Genomic DNA, 19154 nt, shown 5'->3' with positions numbered 1-19154 from the left:
CCTACCATAGCTTTTACCCATACAAATGCAACAAAAAAATTTTACTTAGTTTAAAAGTCTTTATAAAACTATAAATAAATTAAGACGATGCAAGGAAAGGGTGGAAGAGAATTTGAAACCCACAAAATTTTACTCTCCATTCCAAACATGAAATATCACGGCATATATTAAAGGGTTTCAAGGTAAACCCAAAGTAGAGCATTGAGAGGGATCGAGGGCTTGATTATCAAAAAGCACACCATTACTACACATAATTTATCAAAATTACTTAAAAAAAAACAAAGCTCTATCCGCAAGATCGTAGAACTTACGACACGTTGATGTTCCCCATCATGTAAGCCAACTGAATTGGCTGCTGCCCACACAAGCAGGCTATAAATAGGATTAGTGCCGCTGCATCGGGGACGGGGATGGAGACGGTGACCTATCTTTTCGTTTACCTGTCATTGTTGTGGTTTTGTTCTCACAACTGCCGTTTCTGAGACCCTCTGACTTACAGGAGCTCAATTTAAAATCACATTGTTCTTGTCGATCAATTTCACAAGTTTCCAGGTTCACTGAAGCTTTACCATTGAGTTCATGTGAGCTGGGCCTAGTAATGCAGTGCCACGTTCTCAAAGACTCGTCACTGCTTTCGCTTGCTACGGGCACATGCCATGTTCCCTTCACAGATTCCTGAAAAAGGAATAGTTGGTCTCAATGCTCAAAAAAACAAGACTAACTAGAAATCAAAATCTTTTTAATGGAAAGAAAACATTTTATCCTTGTTAATTGTTTTCCATTGAAAAGATATTGCAAGCATCCAGCAACCAAGTGCAGATAATTATTATCACTCGGCTACATATGGGATGTGGTTTCTTATGGGGATCAGGTCCTACATTCTGAGGAATCAGTGATCCATTTATGCTTAAAACCTAGAAGTTTTAACAGCCAAAAATTAAAGTTGAAGTTCAATAAGTTAAGGATTTGACAATACCTGACAGGTAAATGTAACTTAGTAGAGAAGCACCATGAGGGTGAACCTGGATTACAGTGAGTACAGAAAAAAAAAAAAAAAAAGTCCCAAAGCAAAACACGAGAGAAGGCAGAAAAGAAGAACAATTTCTTTATGCTTGCTTTTCAAAGTCTCAAATTGAAAGGGGTGGTGGTAATTATGCTTTTTTCTCTCCATCAAGAGGCACCATGCCAAACTCAAAAGAGATGTCTCCCCTTCATTATTCCTCTCAGGGCATTCCAACCAAATAATGCAGAAGGACCCAAGTGACCCAAATAAGGTGAAGAAATGACCGTTCACTTGAATTGCACGACCAACCAACAGTTAACAGAGCTCCATCCTTCAACTCTTTATCAGAAGTTAAAATCCCCCCTCCCCCCTACTGTCAAGCAACAAAAAGTTTTTTCTTTTTTTTCCATTAAAAAATGACATAGTATTATGTATTACAAAAAAATGTCACTTCTGGAGGATCACAGATCCTGAGCATCAGCTGGGGTCATTTCCTCCTCAAAATAGAACCTCCAAGCAGATTTTATACAAAAACACCCCTCGGAATCCCTCCACCTCAACCCAAGAAGACTGAACACCCTTCATAAAAGATGTTTTACCAATCTTTTTCACTTGATAAACATCCCTTCCACAATCCTCCCACTAAAGAGGTTGGCAGCTTCCGAACAGGTGTTTTTTGTGTGCTTGCGATGCGGAAAGCGTGGATCACTTACTTATTCATTGTACAGTGGCTAGAGAGCTTTGGGATTTAGTGTTGGGCTTAGTTGGGGTCAAATGGGTGTTTCCTAAAACTGTAAAGGAGGTGTTATATAGTTGGGGAGGTTCTTTTGTGGGAAAAAAAAAGAAGAAATTCTGAAGTTCCATTCCATTATTCATTTTTTGGATGGTTTGGAAGGAAAGGAATAGATTAGCTTTTAGAGGGGGGGTTTTAGCAATTCAGAGGTTCAAATATTCTTTTGTTTGTTATATCTGGGGTTGGGCTAAGTTGTATATGGAGGAGAAGCCGCATTCCCTGTTAGATTTCCTGGAGTGGATAGCTTCCAGTTGAGGGGTGGTTTGTTTTTTGGTTTTTGCTTGTTTTTGGCCTTTGCTGCCTGGTATACGTCCTGTATACGTTGAGGTTTTTGCCTCTTTAATGAATTGTGTTTACGTATCAAAAAAAAAAAAAAGTTTATGATGGGTGGGGCTATAGATTTCCAAATGCTCCTAACGATTCCTAAATTTTCATTATTTCATTATATTATAATCAGTTTGCCCATTCATCCACAATTTTTCTCCATTCCCTGTTACCATTTTTTTCCCTGCTTCTCATCTTATCTCAAACTTCAAACATTCTAATTTGTTCAATCTGATTCATTCTAAGATGCAAATTAACCACAAACAGCAGGACAATTGTTCTGTAACCTCAGGAGTTAAACCGTAAATTTAAATCCCTGAGAGAGAACAAGTTCCTACATGCATTGTCATCAATAAGGTAGAAAGGAAGAACTCCGTAAAAGGAGAAAACAGAAGGTAGAACTCACTTTATATTATAATTGTAAATAAGTCCCCTTTTGGTACCCTTTGTATAAGTCCTATATACCTTGGTTATTTATAAAATTTACACCTTATCTAAAAATAAAATAAAATAATTGTAAACAAGACAGACCAGCAAATGAAACTAACTTTTCAGAAATTGGAACAATACCTGGATGAATAAAGAATATGAAGGCGGCATCAGAAGTTTCACATTACCCTTAACGAATGTATATCGAACCTGCGAAAGGCAGCATCAGAAACATTAGAAGCATAAAGGAGACCAATCTTTTTTCATTTTTTTGGTAGGCATAATTCATCACTTGATTAAAAGAAAGAGAAGAGAACATGAGAAAAGGAATAAATAAAAGGCATCATGATATGATATTCATACATGCTAGCATCAGAAACATACAGGAGTTCACACTGAGAAATCACAACCATCCAAATCTGGATAGGAATTGAGGATACTTCAATGGTTATTTAGGATAGCAATAATTTAATGCAGAGGGTAAAAAAAATGGTCTCACACAAGACAAGAAAGTTTCTTATCAAAAAGTGGAAAACAGAGGGGGGAATAAAGAAAGAAAAGAAATATGGTCTCCAGGAAGATAATTAGATAAAATATTACATAGGCAACTGAGTCTTATTTACCACTATCTTCAACAAAAAGCAACTAGTTTCAACACTTTCAAAAATCATTCAAGAAGAGTTTTTGGTTCACTATCCCACTTTAACTTGGTGAACAAGTGTTTGGACCACTCATACCCCTCATATAATGAGGAATGAAATTTTCATACAGAAAAGCTCATCAACATGGATAGACCTTGTAACAAAAAAAAAATGTCAGGCTCTTAAATAGCACTAGGCTATGCTATCAAAAGGCTCTCATTCAAGACAAGTATGCATAAGAGATTTGGTACCATTAGATGAGTATTCTTTTTTTATAGACATGATTAGATGAGTATCAACAATTACATTTGATACATGGTCTTCCTACAGCAAAGCCTCAGAACTTAAGTTTTGCATTTAGAGTTCAGCTCAAGATGACCCTTTTCCTCCAAAACTTTGCATTTGAGATATTTTGCATTCAAGAAAAGCATAGTGTCTCACACACATCAATAGTCTAGTTTGCCAAATCAATAATGGGTTCAGTGTGGAGTCAGTCAATCACATTCCCATCCATTTCTGGTGGCTTGTAAACTCTTGATCTTAGTTTTTTTTTTCGATGGTCCTTGTTCATCCTAAGTTGGCTAAGCAAACTGTAGCTGTCGGCATGCAAAGCCAGTTAAATAGAATAAGACTGGCTCTAGGGGAACCATTAGAGAAGTGAGGAGATGATGTGGGGTGTGAGTTAGGGAACAGAGTAGGATCAGGCTTCTGATTGGGTCCTCAGCGTGATCAGGGATTCGAGTATTTTTGGAAGTGTTTGTAACGACAAGTCATGAACCTGTTTGAAAACATTGAAAAGTAAAAGCAGAGCTAACAGAAGCTCCAAGAGGAGAAGACTGGGCACAAGCTCAAGGAAGCATTGTATTAAGGAAGCAGGCATCTTCCATTAACTCTTATGAAAGGGGCAGCAGGAGTTCTGACATAGGGATAGAGGAGAGCCAGAGGGAGAAATTATTGTGGTGCCACAATGCTTCAATTCTAACTTGGAATTTGCAGGGTTTGAATGACACAGGAAAACAAACATGGTGGAGATTTTCTTCTAATGTGGGATAATAAGATGTTAAGGATCAGTCCATTGTTCAACTACCACTAGAGAGAATGAATGTCAAGGAAGTCACAGACTGCTTTAGGGCAACCTTTGAGATTGGCATGACTTCTGGAAAGATGCAAGGAGATATCATCCTCCCTGAAGGCTTTTGAGTTGCTGAAGTGGGCTGCCAAAGTAATCAAGCTAAGAGACCTGAAATCCCCCAAGGACATCTGGAAAAAAGGTCAGGGGGCAGTTCAGTGTTGGTGCCTGCAGGCATGCTGGAAGGCCTGATCTATCCAGACATTGGTCAAAGAGTTACAAAGATGTGGTGAAAGAGAACAACAGGCCAGAGCCAGCAACCATGGTGAGGTTGAAGAGCATTAGGACAGAGATTTCTTGCAATATTTTCAAACAGCATAGAGGATGAGATCTTTGAATAGGTGTTTAATTGGAAGGCAGGAGGATTATGACAATCCTATCTCTGACCATGAATGCCTGAGTAGCCCTTTATGCAATCCAGCCCCTTTCTTCTAAACTATTAATTGGAGTGAAATTCATGTTAAATAACATTAGTTAGAACTTGCAAAGTCTCTAATCTGAACCATGACATGCAGCAGTCATATATGAAGTCCAAGATGAATCAAACAAACAATTAGTAGATCCAATACTATAAAAATATAAGTGGGTTTGAACCTGAATAAATGTAAATTTTATATTAAAAATTGCAGCTCGAAAACAAATTTGAAATAAATAACTGAAAATCAGATTAACAAAGATTGATCAAAAAATAGAAAAAAGGTAAGGAGCAAATTTATCATATAAAAGACTAGGAATTTAGACAGCACATACTTGATGTCTTTCTTTCCATTTGAGAAAAAAGCTGCTTCCTAGGAGTTCAAAAATGTGATCTCGCATTTCATCATTTGTCACAAGCAAACACTTGAGTTTTACAGCAGCATAGAGCCAATACCTGGATCAGTGTTAAAAACTATCAAAAACAAAATTAATATAAATCTGCCACTGTGACTCAACCCTGCATACAGCATGTGTATTCAGGTTGTGGCCCCCACTTTGGATGAAATTCAAATTCTTATGCCCAAATTTAAAATGTCATTAACAGACTGAAGAATTTAAACATTTTCCAAGTAAGAAATATTCCATCAGGTCTTAGAAGGAATATTAGCAGTGTAAACTAATCGGTAGGATTGGATCAAAGGGAGAACATGTGCATAAAAAAAAATGGCCAAATGTTTTACAAAGGTAAGATTGCTAGAACAGGGATTTTATAAATAAAAGTTAATTAATAGGCAGGAAGTGCAAAAATATGCAAGTGCTCGGTTAAATAGTCTTACCAATCATCATTGGATCCATTTGGTGTCGTGTAAAGCACACCTTGCGTCAACCACTCCTGAAGCAGCTTTCGATTGGAAGCATTTTCTGAAAGTTTCCGAAAACGTTTATTGTGCAAGATGACTAGAGGCCGCTTCTTTTGGCTCCTATCATATAATTCTTTCACAACAGCATCAAGCTGCTCTATTGAAAAATTCAGAAATAGGGCAATGGGTCAGATAAAATGACTGTTTTAAAAGAGGGAGACAAGTCAAGGAATTAGGTTGCACAACCTGAGGAATACTAAATTCACCGTTGGCAAAATTCTGTTGGTAGAGCCCAATATTTGCTCCATCCACAATAGCTTCATAATCAGCATGCTTGTCCAGCCAATCCTGTAGTCAAATTAAATTAAAAAAATGAATAAATTAAGGAAAAAGGTACCTCCAACTAAGTTAGAAAAAAAATAAGTAAAATAATGTTTGCAAAATTGCTTTACACTAGAAAGAATGAAGATGAAATGTACATGAGATCTTACAGACAATATACACAGAATTATTCAGGCTTTACTGCTGTATAGAATGCATATCTTGCATTGTTCAATTTCTTCCACCTAAACAATTAGTGAGTTTAACTACCACATCAGGTACAATCATCTACAAAGCAGAGAAACTTTGAGTTCTATGAGGAATTTGTTGGAATGAAATTCCCAGCTCAAAAGAATATTAAAACCCCAATAAGCATATTTTGGAACTTGGGAATCTCAGATCCCACTGTCCAAAACTTTTTTCAAAATAAAACAAGGATTTACAAAGATTTTGGGATTCAAAATCTGTATGTTACTTAACCCAGTCAACTTGGAAGGAAAAGCTAATCTAAATTTTCTTAAATCATTAGTTGTCCCCAGCTTGTTGAGAAGGAAAATCTTAAATAAAAATGCAAACCCATAAATGACAAGATAAAACAAAATTAAAGGTTTATTTGCATGTCCCTTAAGTTAAAATCAGATTTCACCGAATTCAGTCATTTGAAATAATATAAATCTAAGCAGCACAAAGTGAACATACTAAGACACTAAAAGTGTTTAAAGGGACAAATGAGTGACAAGCATTGGAATCATCCTAATTCCCTTGATCAACCAAGTTGCCAGTATCAAGTTGCAGGAAAATCAATAAGCGCCACCTTCTTTGTTATGGAAGGTCACAACCATGTTTTCGGGCACTAAAGGTATTTTGTTTTTTAATAGGTATTATGAGACACCAAACACCAACACAAAGAAAGTAGATCAGTAAAAAAAAACAAATTCAACATTTCAGCAGCAAAGAAATTAGTCTGATTTTAAATTCCAATTCTATGAAATCTGGAAATCTTGATTAGTGTTCACTGGTACATGGAACAAACCTAATGCAACTAAACACACCCAAAATCAGTTAATAGAGGACATGATCAGCTCCAGCTCCACCACCCAATTATTCCAAGTCTTGATGTTTACAAAATTAGATTGGAATGCAGAGAAAAATGAAATACAGTCAACCAAAAGAACCAAGGTGTCCAGTCCATTTTACACAGTTTAAAAAACTCTAACTTGGTTTTATTCTCACTGTGGGTCTTGGAAAGAGACGAAGATTTTGCTTAAGATGAAGTAGTTTATGAAGCAAATGTCAGCATTTAAGTCGAGGGTCTTTTCCACAAGTTTCTAAGCATCCAAGCATAGCTGAAGTAAAACCTTCTAAACAACACAAAAAAAAAAAAAAAACGAATCCACAAAACTTTCACTCACCTGAAACTCCCGAAAATTGGACCGGACTTCCCTTTCCATTGCCATGGCCGCAACTGACTCTAAAAACGTCTCCGTCTCAGCCCTATCAATGTCAACAGTAGCCAACTGCTCCCTGCAAGAACCACATTGGCCACTCGAATCAACTTTGGCTCTACAAACCAACCACTTCCCTTTCCCAATCCACCCTTGCCCGTGCCAACCACCCCCGTTCTTCAATGCCACCTCTTCAATCGCACCCAAACAACAATCCACACCGCCCACCTCCGAAGCCGCTTCACCGCAGAACCAACCCTCAATAATCTCCGCAGTCGACTCACTGACGCTCCTCACGGCGGTTCTCAGCTTATGCAAATATGCATACACCTTATCTCCTCTCCCCATCTCCGCGCTCACCTTCAACAGCGCGGCCAGCTCCGGCTCCTCCGGATGCACCCCCATCGAAACCATATGCTCCTCCACAGCCCACGCCTTTTCGCCCTCCAAGTTCGCGCAAAACCAGTACAACGCGGGCCCATACGTCCGTAGCCGCGGCGAGAGCTCATACTTCCCCATTGTTCGGACCACCTCGAACGCGAGATCCCCGTCAGACTTCGCGGCGGCCAGGCGGGCGACGGCGGTGATGGTGGCCTCGTTGGGGGTGACGCCGCTGTTAACCATGTGATCGAATATGCGAAAACCATAGTCTAGGGCTAGAGCTTTGGAGGAAGGTTCATCGATTGATATAGTGCAGAGGTAGAGAAGAGCATTGAAGTGGTAGTGAATGAGACGGAAATTTTGGGAAACTGCGGATTCGAAGAGTGCGACGGCGCCAGAGAGATCCCTGCGCTTGGAGCAGGTGTCGAGGTCGAATCGGAACTTGCCTTCTACGGTTGTTTTATTGTTCTTCTTCTTCTTCATCTTCTAAGAAAATCTGTGGCAGTCCAACAGAAACCCTAGATTCAAAAGCCTAACTGGCAGCCTAACCCTAAACTCAAGAAGCCGAACTCTGCCCAGTAAAGAAATATAAAAATAATATTAATAATTCAAAATAATTGAAAATAATTTTTAAAAACCAAATTCGTTTTATACCTCAATTATAATATATATATATATTACCTATTTTCATTAAGACTCTATAACAATAAACAAAATAACCTATTTTCATTAAATATAGAAAATAATCTTAGCTTCTTAAGATGTTTTAGGGTGATTGGCCTACAACAAGAAGATCAAGTTGCAGCCAAGCCTTTGACAAAAATATGTTTAAACACCTCAATTGTTACGTGTTTAAGGGATAGTGGATATGTTGATTATCGATATTCTATTATTTGAGCAATTCAAGCAAGATTGAATGATGGTCTTGTTTAGTTTAACCGTTACCTTAACTTCACGGTTAAATTAAGAGATGCTAATATCTTATATTCAGTTGTCCTCTATGTTGAGGCCCATGAATTCAAGTTTAAGGAAACAATCATGTTTCCATCATCACAAAATTTGCCTATAAAAGTATGACCATGAGCGTTGGACCTGGAGCACTATGCACCAGTCCTAAAGGTGAAACTATTCTCTTCCACTCAAATATACTAAACTAGTCAAATTTCATAATCTCTAAAAGGATCATGTGGAATGAGGTTGAGTTTCTATAAACTTGGCATTTCGCCGATATCGATCCAACCTTAGAATAGAGATTCGAGAGAGTTGAAAAAATTGTTCAATACCCAAATGAAGGTAGAAATCTAGTTTTCTCCAACACATTCAGACATTCTAATAACCTTAACATTTCAGATTATGAATCTTATAGAGCATCAAGTTCATCTATTCCAATAAGAACCACTAGGGTAGAAAAATGATCCACTTAAGTGAATTGCAATAACATTAAGCTCGTAGGTGTTTGGAGTCATACCAACCTAACTAGGCCCTTTTATATGGAAAAAAATATAGTCTACCTAAGGATCACAATATGATGAATCACTGGATATGCCTCTCACATATTCACAAATGATTAACACCGTAAGCTCTTGATTTTCCTTAGCCTTAAATCTCTTAAAGTATTTTTATTTATTTCATCAGTGTGCCTAAGACGATCCCTATCAAGTTAAGCCTGTTGTTAACCGATGTTAGACATTTTTAGGGTTATAAAAGGGTTTAGATGATTACTCAATAGATTTGTCAATCTACTATTAGGCTTTACATTAAAACTCTATATGTTTATATATATAGGGTCTATATATATTGTAACCTATTTTCAGTAAACAATAGGAAGATAGCAGTAAACAATATATATATATATATATATATATATATATTGTTACCTATTAATGTAAATATTATTTTCTATATTTTTAATCAATTATTTCTTCCAATAAATCCTCAAAAATAAATATTTGAGTTAAAAAATTTCCTACCCTAAAACCTCTTTCTCTCTTAAAATATTTAAAATGTTTTTAAAAATAAAATTTTAAAATATTTATGTTTAAAAAATATAAAATAATAAAAAAACGTTGAATGAAAATAACTTTAATTTATATTTTAAATAATAAAAAAATAAAAAATATCAGTAATAATTTTTTAGACTTGACTCATTTTATATATTGAAAATATATTTATTAAAAATAAGACTGATTTTTGAGCTTTGATATTTTTTATGAACTTTTATTTTTATTATTTTTAATTATATTTTATTTTAAAATATATTAACAATGTGCGCTATCATGCCACCCCTAATTTTATAATTTTTTTCATAGCATTATTTATTTCTTGTTCTAACTGAATGCTTTAGGAAATGTTTGGGTTATAGCAAAATTGTTGGAGGCTGACAAGATATGCTAATGCAATAAAAAAAAGGCGAGGAGGACAACAAATTTATGTATAACATGATATAATAATAATAATAATAGTTTTACATTTTTCATTTTTTAATATAAATCTTATGGCGATGTTTGGTTCCATAAAAAATTTAAGGGAAAATGTGAAAGAAAATAGAGATGAAAAGCAAAGGAAAATTAAAAAAAAAGTTTAAACTTAATAAATTAATTTTATATACTTATTTAAATTCATTTGACTTATTTTTCTTTATTTTATAAAGATTAAATAATTTCAAAATATATAATTTTTTGACAAATTTAATTATATATTTTTTTATTTTGTATTTTCCATTGTGAAACCAAATATAAAGAAAACCATTTTTTTTAACACTTCTTTCATTTCCTTAGTGCTTTTTCGAGAACCAAAACATAACCTATGAGTACTATAAAATATTATCAGCTAACATATTATTGTTTAAACCACAACAATACCATTTTTTAAATGGTCCATTTATGACAGATTGGATGATTGATGATTGTTAGGATTTTAGCTATATGAACCTAAAATACTCACCTCTCAAGGGATGAATAGCGTAATAGTCATTTTTTTCAAATTTAAATTATATGAATATAAGTAAGAATATATGCAATTGAGTAATAAATACAATGATTAATAATTGTATATATATATATATATATATATATAAAAAGCAAGGAATAAAGGATGTAAACTTACGGTTTTTTTAGTGGTTTGATGCAATCTAACCTACATTTATAACCTCGAGCTCTTAAACAAATGAAAGTTTCACTATAACTAAAAATTTAAGGCTAAAATCTTCAACCTTTTTACCATTAGATTACTACAATGGACCTTTATAATATTCAAAAGATACCTTATTATTTAATAATTCCTCAAGTGATACCCTACTCGAGAATTGCAAAGTGATATCCTATACTTAAATTTATTACTTCAAATGATACTCTACACTCGAACTCACCTTGTAGAGGTTGTAAGAAGTGATAGAAAGACAATAATCTCGCAAAAATCCTAATACAAATTAAAGCTCAAATGATATATAGAAAAATTATAATTGAGGTGTACAAAATGAATATGGATGTTTTAAAACAACGTGCATTTAAAAAACTCATATAAGGCTTAAATATGTTCAATAAATATCTTGGAATGTAAAGTTTACAAAATAATAAAGTTTGAAGTCTTTAAATAAAAATAAGAAGTTAAAAGTAGCCGGTATACATAATTTAGGGTCGGTTTGACCGGTTTACTAGCCCATTAACATTTGGTAAGTGACCGTCGGAGGTCAAAACATCAATCCACCATTGACAGAAACTCAATCCATCGAAGTTTTACCTTAATTAGTTATACCTTAACTATTGGAAAGGAAAGGGTGTGAAAATACCCCTCAACTAATTCACCCCAACCAACTCGATAGTTGCATTATAAAACACTTAGAAGTATCGTTTTAAGTTTTGAAACTTTCAATGACTTTTGTGTAGTACCTTAAAACCTTTTAGAGTAATTTTATAAAATTATTCAATTTATGGGTTTAATTGAAAATATTAAATTATCCAATTACATCAACAACCTTAGAAAAAGTTCCAATAACTAGGTTTTGATTGATTTTCTCTTTGAATGTTTTTTTTTTATAACTTAATTTAATTTGTCACTTTGAAAATATCTTTGTTTAAATACACTTAACATAAAATATATTTGTTTTAATTTAATTTAATTATTATTAAAATAGAGATCAATCAAAATTTGATTTTATGGTAATTAATCTCACATAAATAATTTTATTTGAAAAACTATTTTTAAAAAATTTAAAATATATGGATTATAATTTTCCTGGGAATTCCGTAGCCATTAGAACTCATGATAAAGGAGTTTGGGAAAGTACTTGGCAAGCAAGCCAAGTGAAAACCGGAGTCAAACAGTAACGCCCACAAAATCCACAGGCTTTAGAGTAGCCCACAAAATAGAAAATAATTTTCTCCAGAAAATAAGAGCAGAAAAAAGTTAAAAAGAGAAAAAAAAAAAAAAGAAAAAGAAAAGGGAAGAAAGAAAGAAAGAGAGAAGGAAAAGGAACACACGGATCCAAGTGAGAGAAGGTCAGTCAGTCAGTGTGGAGTGAGAAAGAGGGAGAGGCTACAGGGAGAATCGTCGCACTAGGTATTGCTCTTTGTATCTCTACCTCCCTCTCTAGGGTTTCTCTTTTTTTATTTATTTATGTTATTTTTATTGAATTATTTTTATCCGATGTTTGGTTCCCGGGAAAATGCAGTAAAAGATGATCGGAATCCGTCTAATTTCTGATTATTTTATTATTTTTTGTTAATCTGAACTCCGCAGAGCTTGGCGATTGGTTCGCACCACCGTCCGCAGCAGCCGCAGCGGCTTTGCTTCGGTTTGGTGAGTTTGAGTTGATTGCTCGTGTTTCTGGAACTGAATGAAATGGCGCAAGGAATCTAAGATTTGGAATTACTATTTTTTCATTGCCCTTTTTCTTGGTATCCAAACGGACTGTTGTTGTTGTTTTTTTTTTTTCTTTTTTTTAAACTTTGTTTTCAATTTTTTTTTTTGGTAGTTTCTCGTTTCTATGTGTCCGAGTGAGTGTGATTATGGCATGGTTACATGAAAATCAGATTTGGAACTGTATTTCTTTTTTCTTTTTCTTGCCATCCAGCTGACTGTTACTTTATTTTCATTTTTTTTTGGTTTCTCATTTCTCTTTGTGTTTGTGCGCGTGTGCTCGTGGTATGTTTAGATGGAAACCGGAGATTTGAATTGTTGTTTTCTATAATTTTGTAGCTTTACTGGCAATCAAGGGGAGCCCTACCACTGCTTTTTTTTTTTCCATTATTTTACATATGGGACACTAGGTTAGGGTTGGTCGTGGACTGATTGGACAATGTGGCTGATAAGAGGTTTTATCTGGTCTTTTTGTGATACATTATTTCTTTTTTTGTTTGCATGTTCTTGTAGTCTGGAGTATGGGTGTATAGAATTGTGAAATTTATTGAATTTGGAAACTGAACCCATCTTGTTTTTTTGTTTTCGTTTTGGGCAATGGGAAAGTTGAAATCTGAATTGTCTTGTACGCCCTGGGCTTACCTGTACAGAGTCTCTTTTTTTTAACCCAAGGTGTCTTAGGCTCGTAGATCTATAGTATTCTGTTAGGAAAATTGTTTAAGGTGGCTTAGTGTCTAGTCATAGAAGCATCTTCAAATTTTCGGTCCGAACCCATTTTATACTAAGGGTGGAGCACTTTAAGTGGTGATTTGACACTCCTACAAATGAGTCATTATCCTGAAAGGCTTCTAATCCATTTTGGTCAGATGCCAAACAAGGTCTTAATAGATCAATGCTTTGTCAAGTTGAGTTGTCTGGAAAATTTTTCATGTTCCCTTCGATGGCCTCAGTGGATTAATGTTGTGTTAGGTTGAGTTGTCTGGAAAGGTTTTCATGTTCCTTTTTAATGTCCTTAAACTGAATATAGAATTTTGTAATTACTGATTTTTCTTAACTGGAATTTGTTACTCAGTTATTGGTAACATAAAGGGTTGACATTTCTGTGATAAAGACTCTTGGATATAATCAGTCAGAGATGGCGAATTTAGCCATAACCAGTATACTGGAAAAGGTATGTTTTTTATTTTTGTATTTTTTTGTGGGCTTATTTTTTCAAAAGAAGATTTTTAATTTTTTTTAATTTTCTGCTATCTTGGCAGTTTCCTTTTCTTTGATGGTGAAGAGTTTTAGGCTGGTAATTATCGTCTTTTGGCTTGTTTGGGTTTGTTTGCAGATGACGGGTAAAGATAAAGACTATAGATATATGGCAACTTCTGATTTATTAAATGAGTTAAACAAAGAAGGATTTAGAGCTGATGCTGATTTGGAGATAAAGTTGTCAAACATTGTCCTACAACAACTTGATGATGCAGCTGGAGATGTTTCTGGATTGGCTGTGAAATGGTTTGGATTTTGTTATTTCGTTTCATTCTTATATGATCAGTGATAATGTTACTCTTTTACCTAGCTACATAGTATTGGCTTTAATAAAGTTTTGTTGTTAAAGGTTGAATCTATTGCATTACTTTCATGATCATCATGTACCTCATTGGTGTTTGGATGTGACATCATAACATCATCTATATTTCCACAACCTGATTGGAAAGTAGGACTTATTTTTACTTGAAAACGTGTTGAAATGTTTCCTTCAAAATTTTATTATTTGTGAGAAATAAGATTCCGTTCCCTGTAAGTGCCAGGTCAGTAGAAAAGCTGCATCATGTGCTCTTAGTTGCTCGTGTTAGACCTAACAACAGTCAAAATAAACATCGGTGCATTTAACAAAAAAGAGTTTTTTTCCCTGACTTTTTCAAAGTATAGGTTTTAATTTAGATATCAATCTTTTTTGATAAGCAAAGAATATGTTAGAAAGCATAAAAAAGATGGTGCATCAAAATACACATGACGTATACAATGAGCACCTAAAGGCACAACTGATTAATTTGGATATCAATCTTGTAACTTCTTTCTTTTTTCTTCTTTTATTTTATTTTATTTTTGGGCATGAATGCTTTTGGATTTGAACATACAAGTAGTTGAACAGTTACATTGCTTTTTATGTAATTCTCGTTCCTTGTTTTAATATGGCATTGCAGTCTTGCACCTTTGGTCAAGAAGGTCAGTGAGACACGACTAGTGGAGATGACCAATAAACTTTGCGATAAATTGCTAAATGGGAAAGATCAACATCGTGACATTGCAAGTATAGCTCTGAAGACAATTGTTTCTGAAGTCACGACCTCTGCTGTTGCACAATGTGTTCTTGTTTCTCTCTCTCCGCAGTTGATAAAGGGGATAACTAGCCCTGTAAGTTCTGAAAACTACTTTTCAATACTTGCGTTGAAGCTTATTAGAATTTGAGAATGAAAAAGAGTTCTCACGTTTATAATATGTTTTTTATTTTTTATAAAAATGCAGAATTATTGGAGTAATGGCAATATGGAAAATAAATTATTTAACTGAAAATTGAGCACTAATTTCTATGCATTAGTTGCAGTAAGATGGGTAAAATGTTATAAAATAACACATGAACTCGCAAAAGAAGCATTGAGGTCTAGCTTTTAAGATGATATCCATCCTCTCTAGTTCTTGGGGAGCCTTCTTCTTCTTCTTCTTCTTCTTTTTTATAGGCAAATAACATATATATTAAGAATGCCTAGCAAAAAGTATACTTAAGTATACACGGTGTCGGTGTATATAAAGGCACTGAAGGGTCTTAGTCATGTGGAGGGATACTTAAAAACCAACTTCTACCCACTACATAGACCTCGGTCAATCGATAAAGTCCTACATAGACAAAGAATGGTCTCTTGTGTACACTCTAAGCCATTCAAAAAATTAAACATTTTTTTTTTGATTGGTAAAATCAATATTGAATTAAAATAGAAGAAAGGGCACCCCAAAGGCGTCCTAAAGCATATAGGAAGTATATGACAAAACACCTAATAGTAGAATCTACAAAAAAGAGGGGTTACAGAAAACACCACCCGCCCTCATCTAGAGCCCAACTAATAAAAAAAATTGATTAAAGGAAGAGACCCTTCATCTATACACAACTTAGTTCAAGACCAAAAAAGTACAAACAAAGGAATTTTTCAGCCTTTGTACCGACAACTCCTCATTATCAAAGGCAAGTATGTTCTTTTCCTAATAAACTGTTCGAAAAAAACATAACGAGGTTGCTTTCCAAGCCTTTTTGCGCTTCTTGCTTACAAAGAAGCCATGCCAACCAAGAAAGGTCACTTTAATCGACAAGGGTAAGACCCAAGACATTTGAAAGAGAGCAAAAAGCAACTGCCACAACACCCTAGCCTTAGCGTAGGGAAGTAAAATATGGTCAATGGTCTCTTCTTCGACGTGGCAAAGGAAACATCTTGTTTGCTAGAGACCAGCCCCTCCTTTGCACTTGATCCAAAGTTAAGGCGTTTTCCCATGCCTCTTTCTAAGCGAAAAAACCCAAGGTAAGAACACATGAGCTCTAAAGGATACTCCTTGGAAAAGGGTCTGTATCACTTGGCTCCAAAGCATCATAGAGAGACTTAACATAAAACTTCCCGTTCTTTGACACTGTCCAAAGCGCCCTATCTTCCAAGTCACGGGACACCCTCTTCTCTCGGATTCTTGAAAGAAAACTCTTCACAATATCCACCTCCCAATCATTAAAAGGCTTAGAGAAACTCGGGTTCCAATTGCCATCCTCAATCGTGGAGTCCCATACATCCGCCACTTGTGCCTCTTTTGAAACTATGAGAGCAACTAAATAGGGGAAAGAAACATACAAGGCCTCGTCATCACACCATTTATGCTTCCAAAAACTAACTCTTTTGCCATTTCCCACATCAAAAAGCAATTCTATTACTCAAGAGACTCCATTATTTTCTTATAGCTTTCCAAAGGCCTACCCCATACGCCCCTCTCACTCCACAGGAACTCCACCCCACTTTTTCTACCCCATATTTCCCACTAATAACTTGCTTCCAAAGAGCTCCCCTTTTGTTTGCAAAGCGCCAACACTGTTTACAAAAAAAAGCCCTATTAAGCAACGAGAGACATCTAACACCCAAACCACCCATTCTCTACCACCCATTTACAAAAAATTAAACATAAATAATTGTTTGAGAGCTTGATCGAGTTTATTAGTATTCTCGAATGTGCTCTTATTTATTTCCTTCCATATGGTCTAAAACCGGCATAAGGTAGCAACTCTCCAAGTTTTCTTCCTCTTTCTCTCAAAAATGAACTATTCTAGCTTAGGAGAATCTTCTTTACTAAAGAGTGCACGATTACCCACTTTATTTCAAACAGAGCAAAAGTCAATTGCTACAAGGTTATTACTTTCAAGCAATGAAAGAAGATGTGGTAAACCATTTCTTTTTCTTTTTTATATGCGTGGTCGCTTTTGCAGAGGAACCCTCTCGCTGGAGAGATGGAGACGATGCTGCTAAAGTCTCGTGGACTTGAGAAGCATCTGGGCCAGCGTGAAGCCCACGACTCCTCCTCCCTCTTTAGGCCCTTACAGATTGGGCTTTAAAAGAAGTCTCAGGCTCTATGGGCCCAAGAACATTTTCTTCTGCTGGGCCCAGGCTGCTCCCTCCCATCCATTCTCTCTTTTGGCCGCCAGACTTGTACTTGAGCACCGATAACGTGCCCGAGGAAGAAGCTTCCTATTGTAGCACTCATTGTCCCTGATGCTACCTCGTAGCCCCTTTGCAAATTTTGTCCACTGAGAGACGCAACCTCCCGCTTTCAACCACTCGTTCCTGCAATGGGTTGTCTCGGACGTGACAGTGTCGTCTTCATCCTCTTCTCTAGTGACTGAAACTGCTACTGTATATTTCTAGGCCCCGTCTTCCACCTCAAGCAACGCTGGTAGCACGACATTAGGAAGCATCTCCACCCACAGCTTCACCTTCGTCAAGTCCAACAGCTACACAGCTTCCCTTGCCACCTTCGTTACCCTCCCCCACTTCTTCAAAATGAATTTCAGCTGGTCTTCATCCCACAAGTGAAAAGGAAGACCTTTTAATTCTAACCAACCCCTTCTGAATTTTCCGGGAATAATCATATTTTCTCTTGGCGACCATCTTCTTAGAAGAACAAACCTTCCTTTCACTAAAAGTCTTTCTTGCTCTTGGAACCATTCTGCTCTCCTTGTTGAACTCACAAAGAAACACCCCTTGAAAGTGGAAATGGGATTTATAGACACCATTCCTTTCACACCCATCATCCTCGCAATGGCTTTGCCTTTGTGAGTCTAGTCTTGGACTTTTTCTTTGCATTCGCATATTATGGCTCTGGCCCATTTTCCAGCTGACAACGGAACTCCAATCCTAAATCCATCCTCTGCAACCACTTTCGCGTATGACCGACCACCTCTATGTATGCCCTTTCTCATCTGAGTATCTCGAAACTCCTCCTTCAAATCTCCTCCAACTTGATCAGAATAGTCTTGCACTGAAAGAATCGCCTTCCTAAGGTCTTCCCACCCATTGCCTTTAACACCCTCGGGAATGACAAGAAGTAAAGGTTTCCTTTTTGTAGCAATCTCTGTGATTTTCATGAAACGCCGTCTATTATTGAAACAAATCCCATCAAATGAGTCTTAGTCTTGCCCTTAATCTTTCGTATGAATCCCCTGGAAGCCTCCAACTCCACAGCTTTCTTCAAAAGCTTCATCAACCAATCCAACTCCTCCTTTCCAAATCCTACTGATACAACAAAACCTCGGCTCCTTTCTGTTATTGATACCCAAGTTCCGCCATTCGATCCTTCAAACTTAACCTGAAAAGACTTTTTCTCCACTTCAAACTTTTCAACTTTGCACTTCATCATGCCCATTGTAGCATTACATTTGCTATCTCCATGTTGGTCCCATATTTTTTTGGGGAAGATGGTTTCTTATTATTGTCAAATATCCCTATTGATATGCTGTGATTTCATGAAAAAACCTCCACTTCCTTTGGCTCCTAGTCATGGAACTATCCTAAGAAATGAGGAATCTAACATCCTTTTCCTTTTCTTGTTTCCACACTTCGGTCCTTGGTTGCCTAAGTTTCTTTGGTAACGACTATAGAAAACATAGCAGAAAAAGCGTTTACGAGGGAAATTTTGCCACACCACTTATCCTTCCAAGATTTCACTATCCACTCATTGCCCACCCTAAACCTAATCCTATTGTTGAAATTCTCTTGCCCCTGTTTGATTGCTTTCCACGCTTGTACTTTGTGCCTTTCCCTAACTACTCTTGGCACCATCCTCCCACTTCCTCCTTATATTTCCTTGTACTCAGTTTCTTCCAAAAAGACTCCCCTCTTTGTAGCAAATCTCTAAACCATTTACCTAGAAGTCTTCTTATATTGCCTTGTACTCACCTTCTTTCAAAAAGACTCTCTCTCTCCAGCAAATCTCTAAACCATTTACTTAAAAGTACCTTATTGAGATTAGATTGTGTTCTA

The 19154-nt window shown here is 36.0% G+C and overlaps 2 protein-coding genes across 4 annotated transcripts in view; one reads left to right on the top strand and one right to left on the bottom strand.

The window, feature by feature from the left end:
• Positions 1-111: 111 nt before the first annotated feature.
• On the bottom strand, positions 112-8737 carry LOC100855405 (proteinaceous RNase P 2). Its single transcript, XM_003633368.4, has 6 exons — positions 7330-8737; positions 5843-5944; positions 5573-5748; positions 5070-5190; positions 2691-2759; positions 112-675 (listed from the first exon to the last, which is right to left on the bottom strand). The coding sequence occupies exons 1-6, from the start codon at positions 8224-8226 to the stop codon at positions 385-387; spliced, it is 1656 nt and encodes a 551-aa protein (XP_003633416.1). The 5' UTR covers positions 8227-8737; the 3' UTR covers positions 112-384.
• A 3257-nt stretch (positions 8738-11994) lies between these two features.
• The window catches only part of LOC100852578 (cullin-associated NEDD8-dissociated protein 1), a 44029-nt gene continuing 36869 nt past the window's right edge, over positions 11995-19154 (top strand). The window contains exons 1-5 of one of the 3 annotated variants that reach the window (XM_010659609.3): positions 11995-12300; positions 12481-12540; positions 13673-13771; positions 13934-14103; positions 14796-15006. In XM_010659609.3, the coding sequence (XP_010657911.1) occupies positions 13736-13771; positions 13934-14103; positions 14796-15006 (417 nt within the window). In that variant the 5' untranslated portion in view covers positions 11995-12300; positions 12481-12540; positions 13673-13735. Of the gene's footprint in view, positions 12301-12480; positions 12639-13672; positions 13772-13933; positions 14104-14795; positions 15007-19154 lie in introns of all 3 variants that reach the window. The other 2 variants (XM_059741212.1, XM_003633370.4) reach the window with 2 other exon arrangements.

This window comes from Vitis vinifera, chromosome 12, assembly GCF_030704535.1.
Source record: "Vitis vinifera cultivar Pinot Noir 40024 chromosome 12, ASM3070453v1".
Taxonomy (NCBI): Eukaryota; Viridiplantae; Streptophyta; class Magnoliopsida; order Vitales; family Vitaceae; genus Vitis; species Vitis vinifera.
The sequence above is the reverse complement of the archived record's forward strand: the minus strand, read 5'-3'. Positions and strand labels throughout refer to the sequence as shown.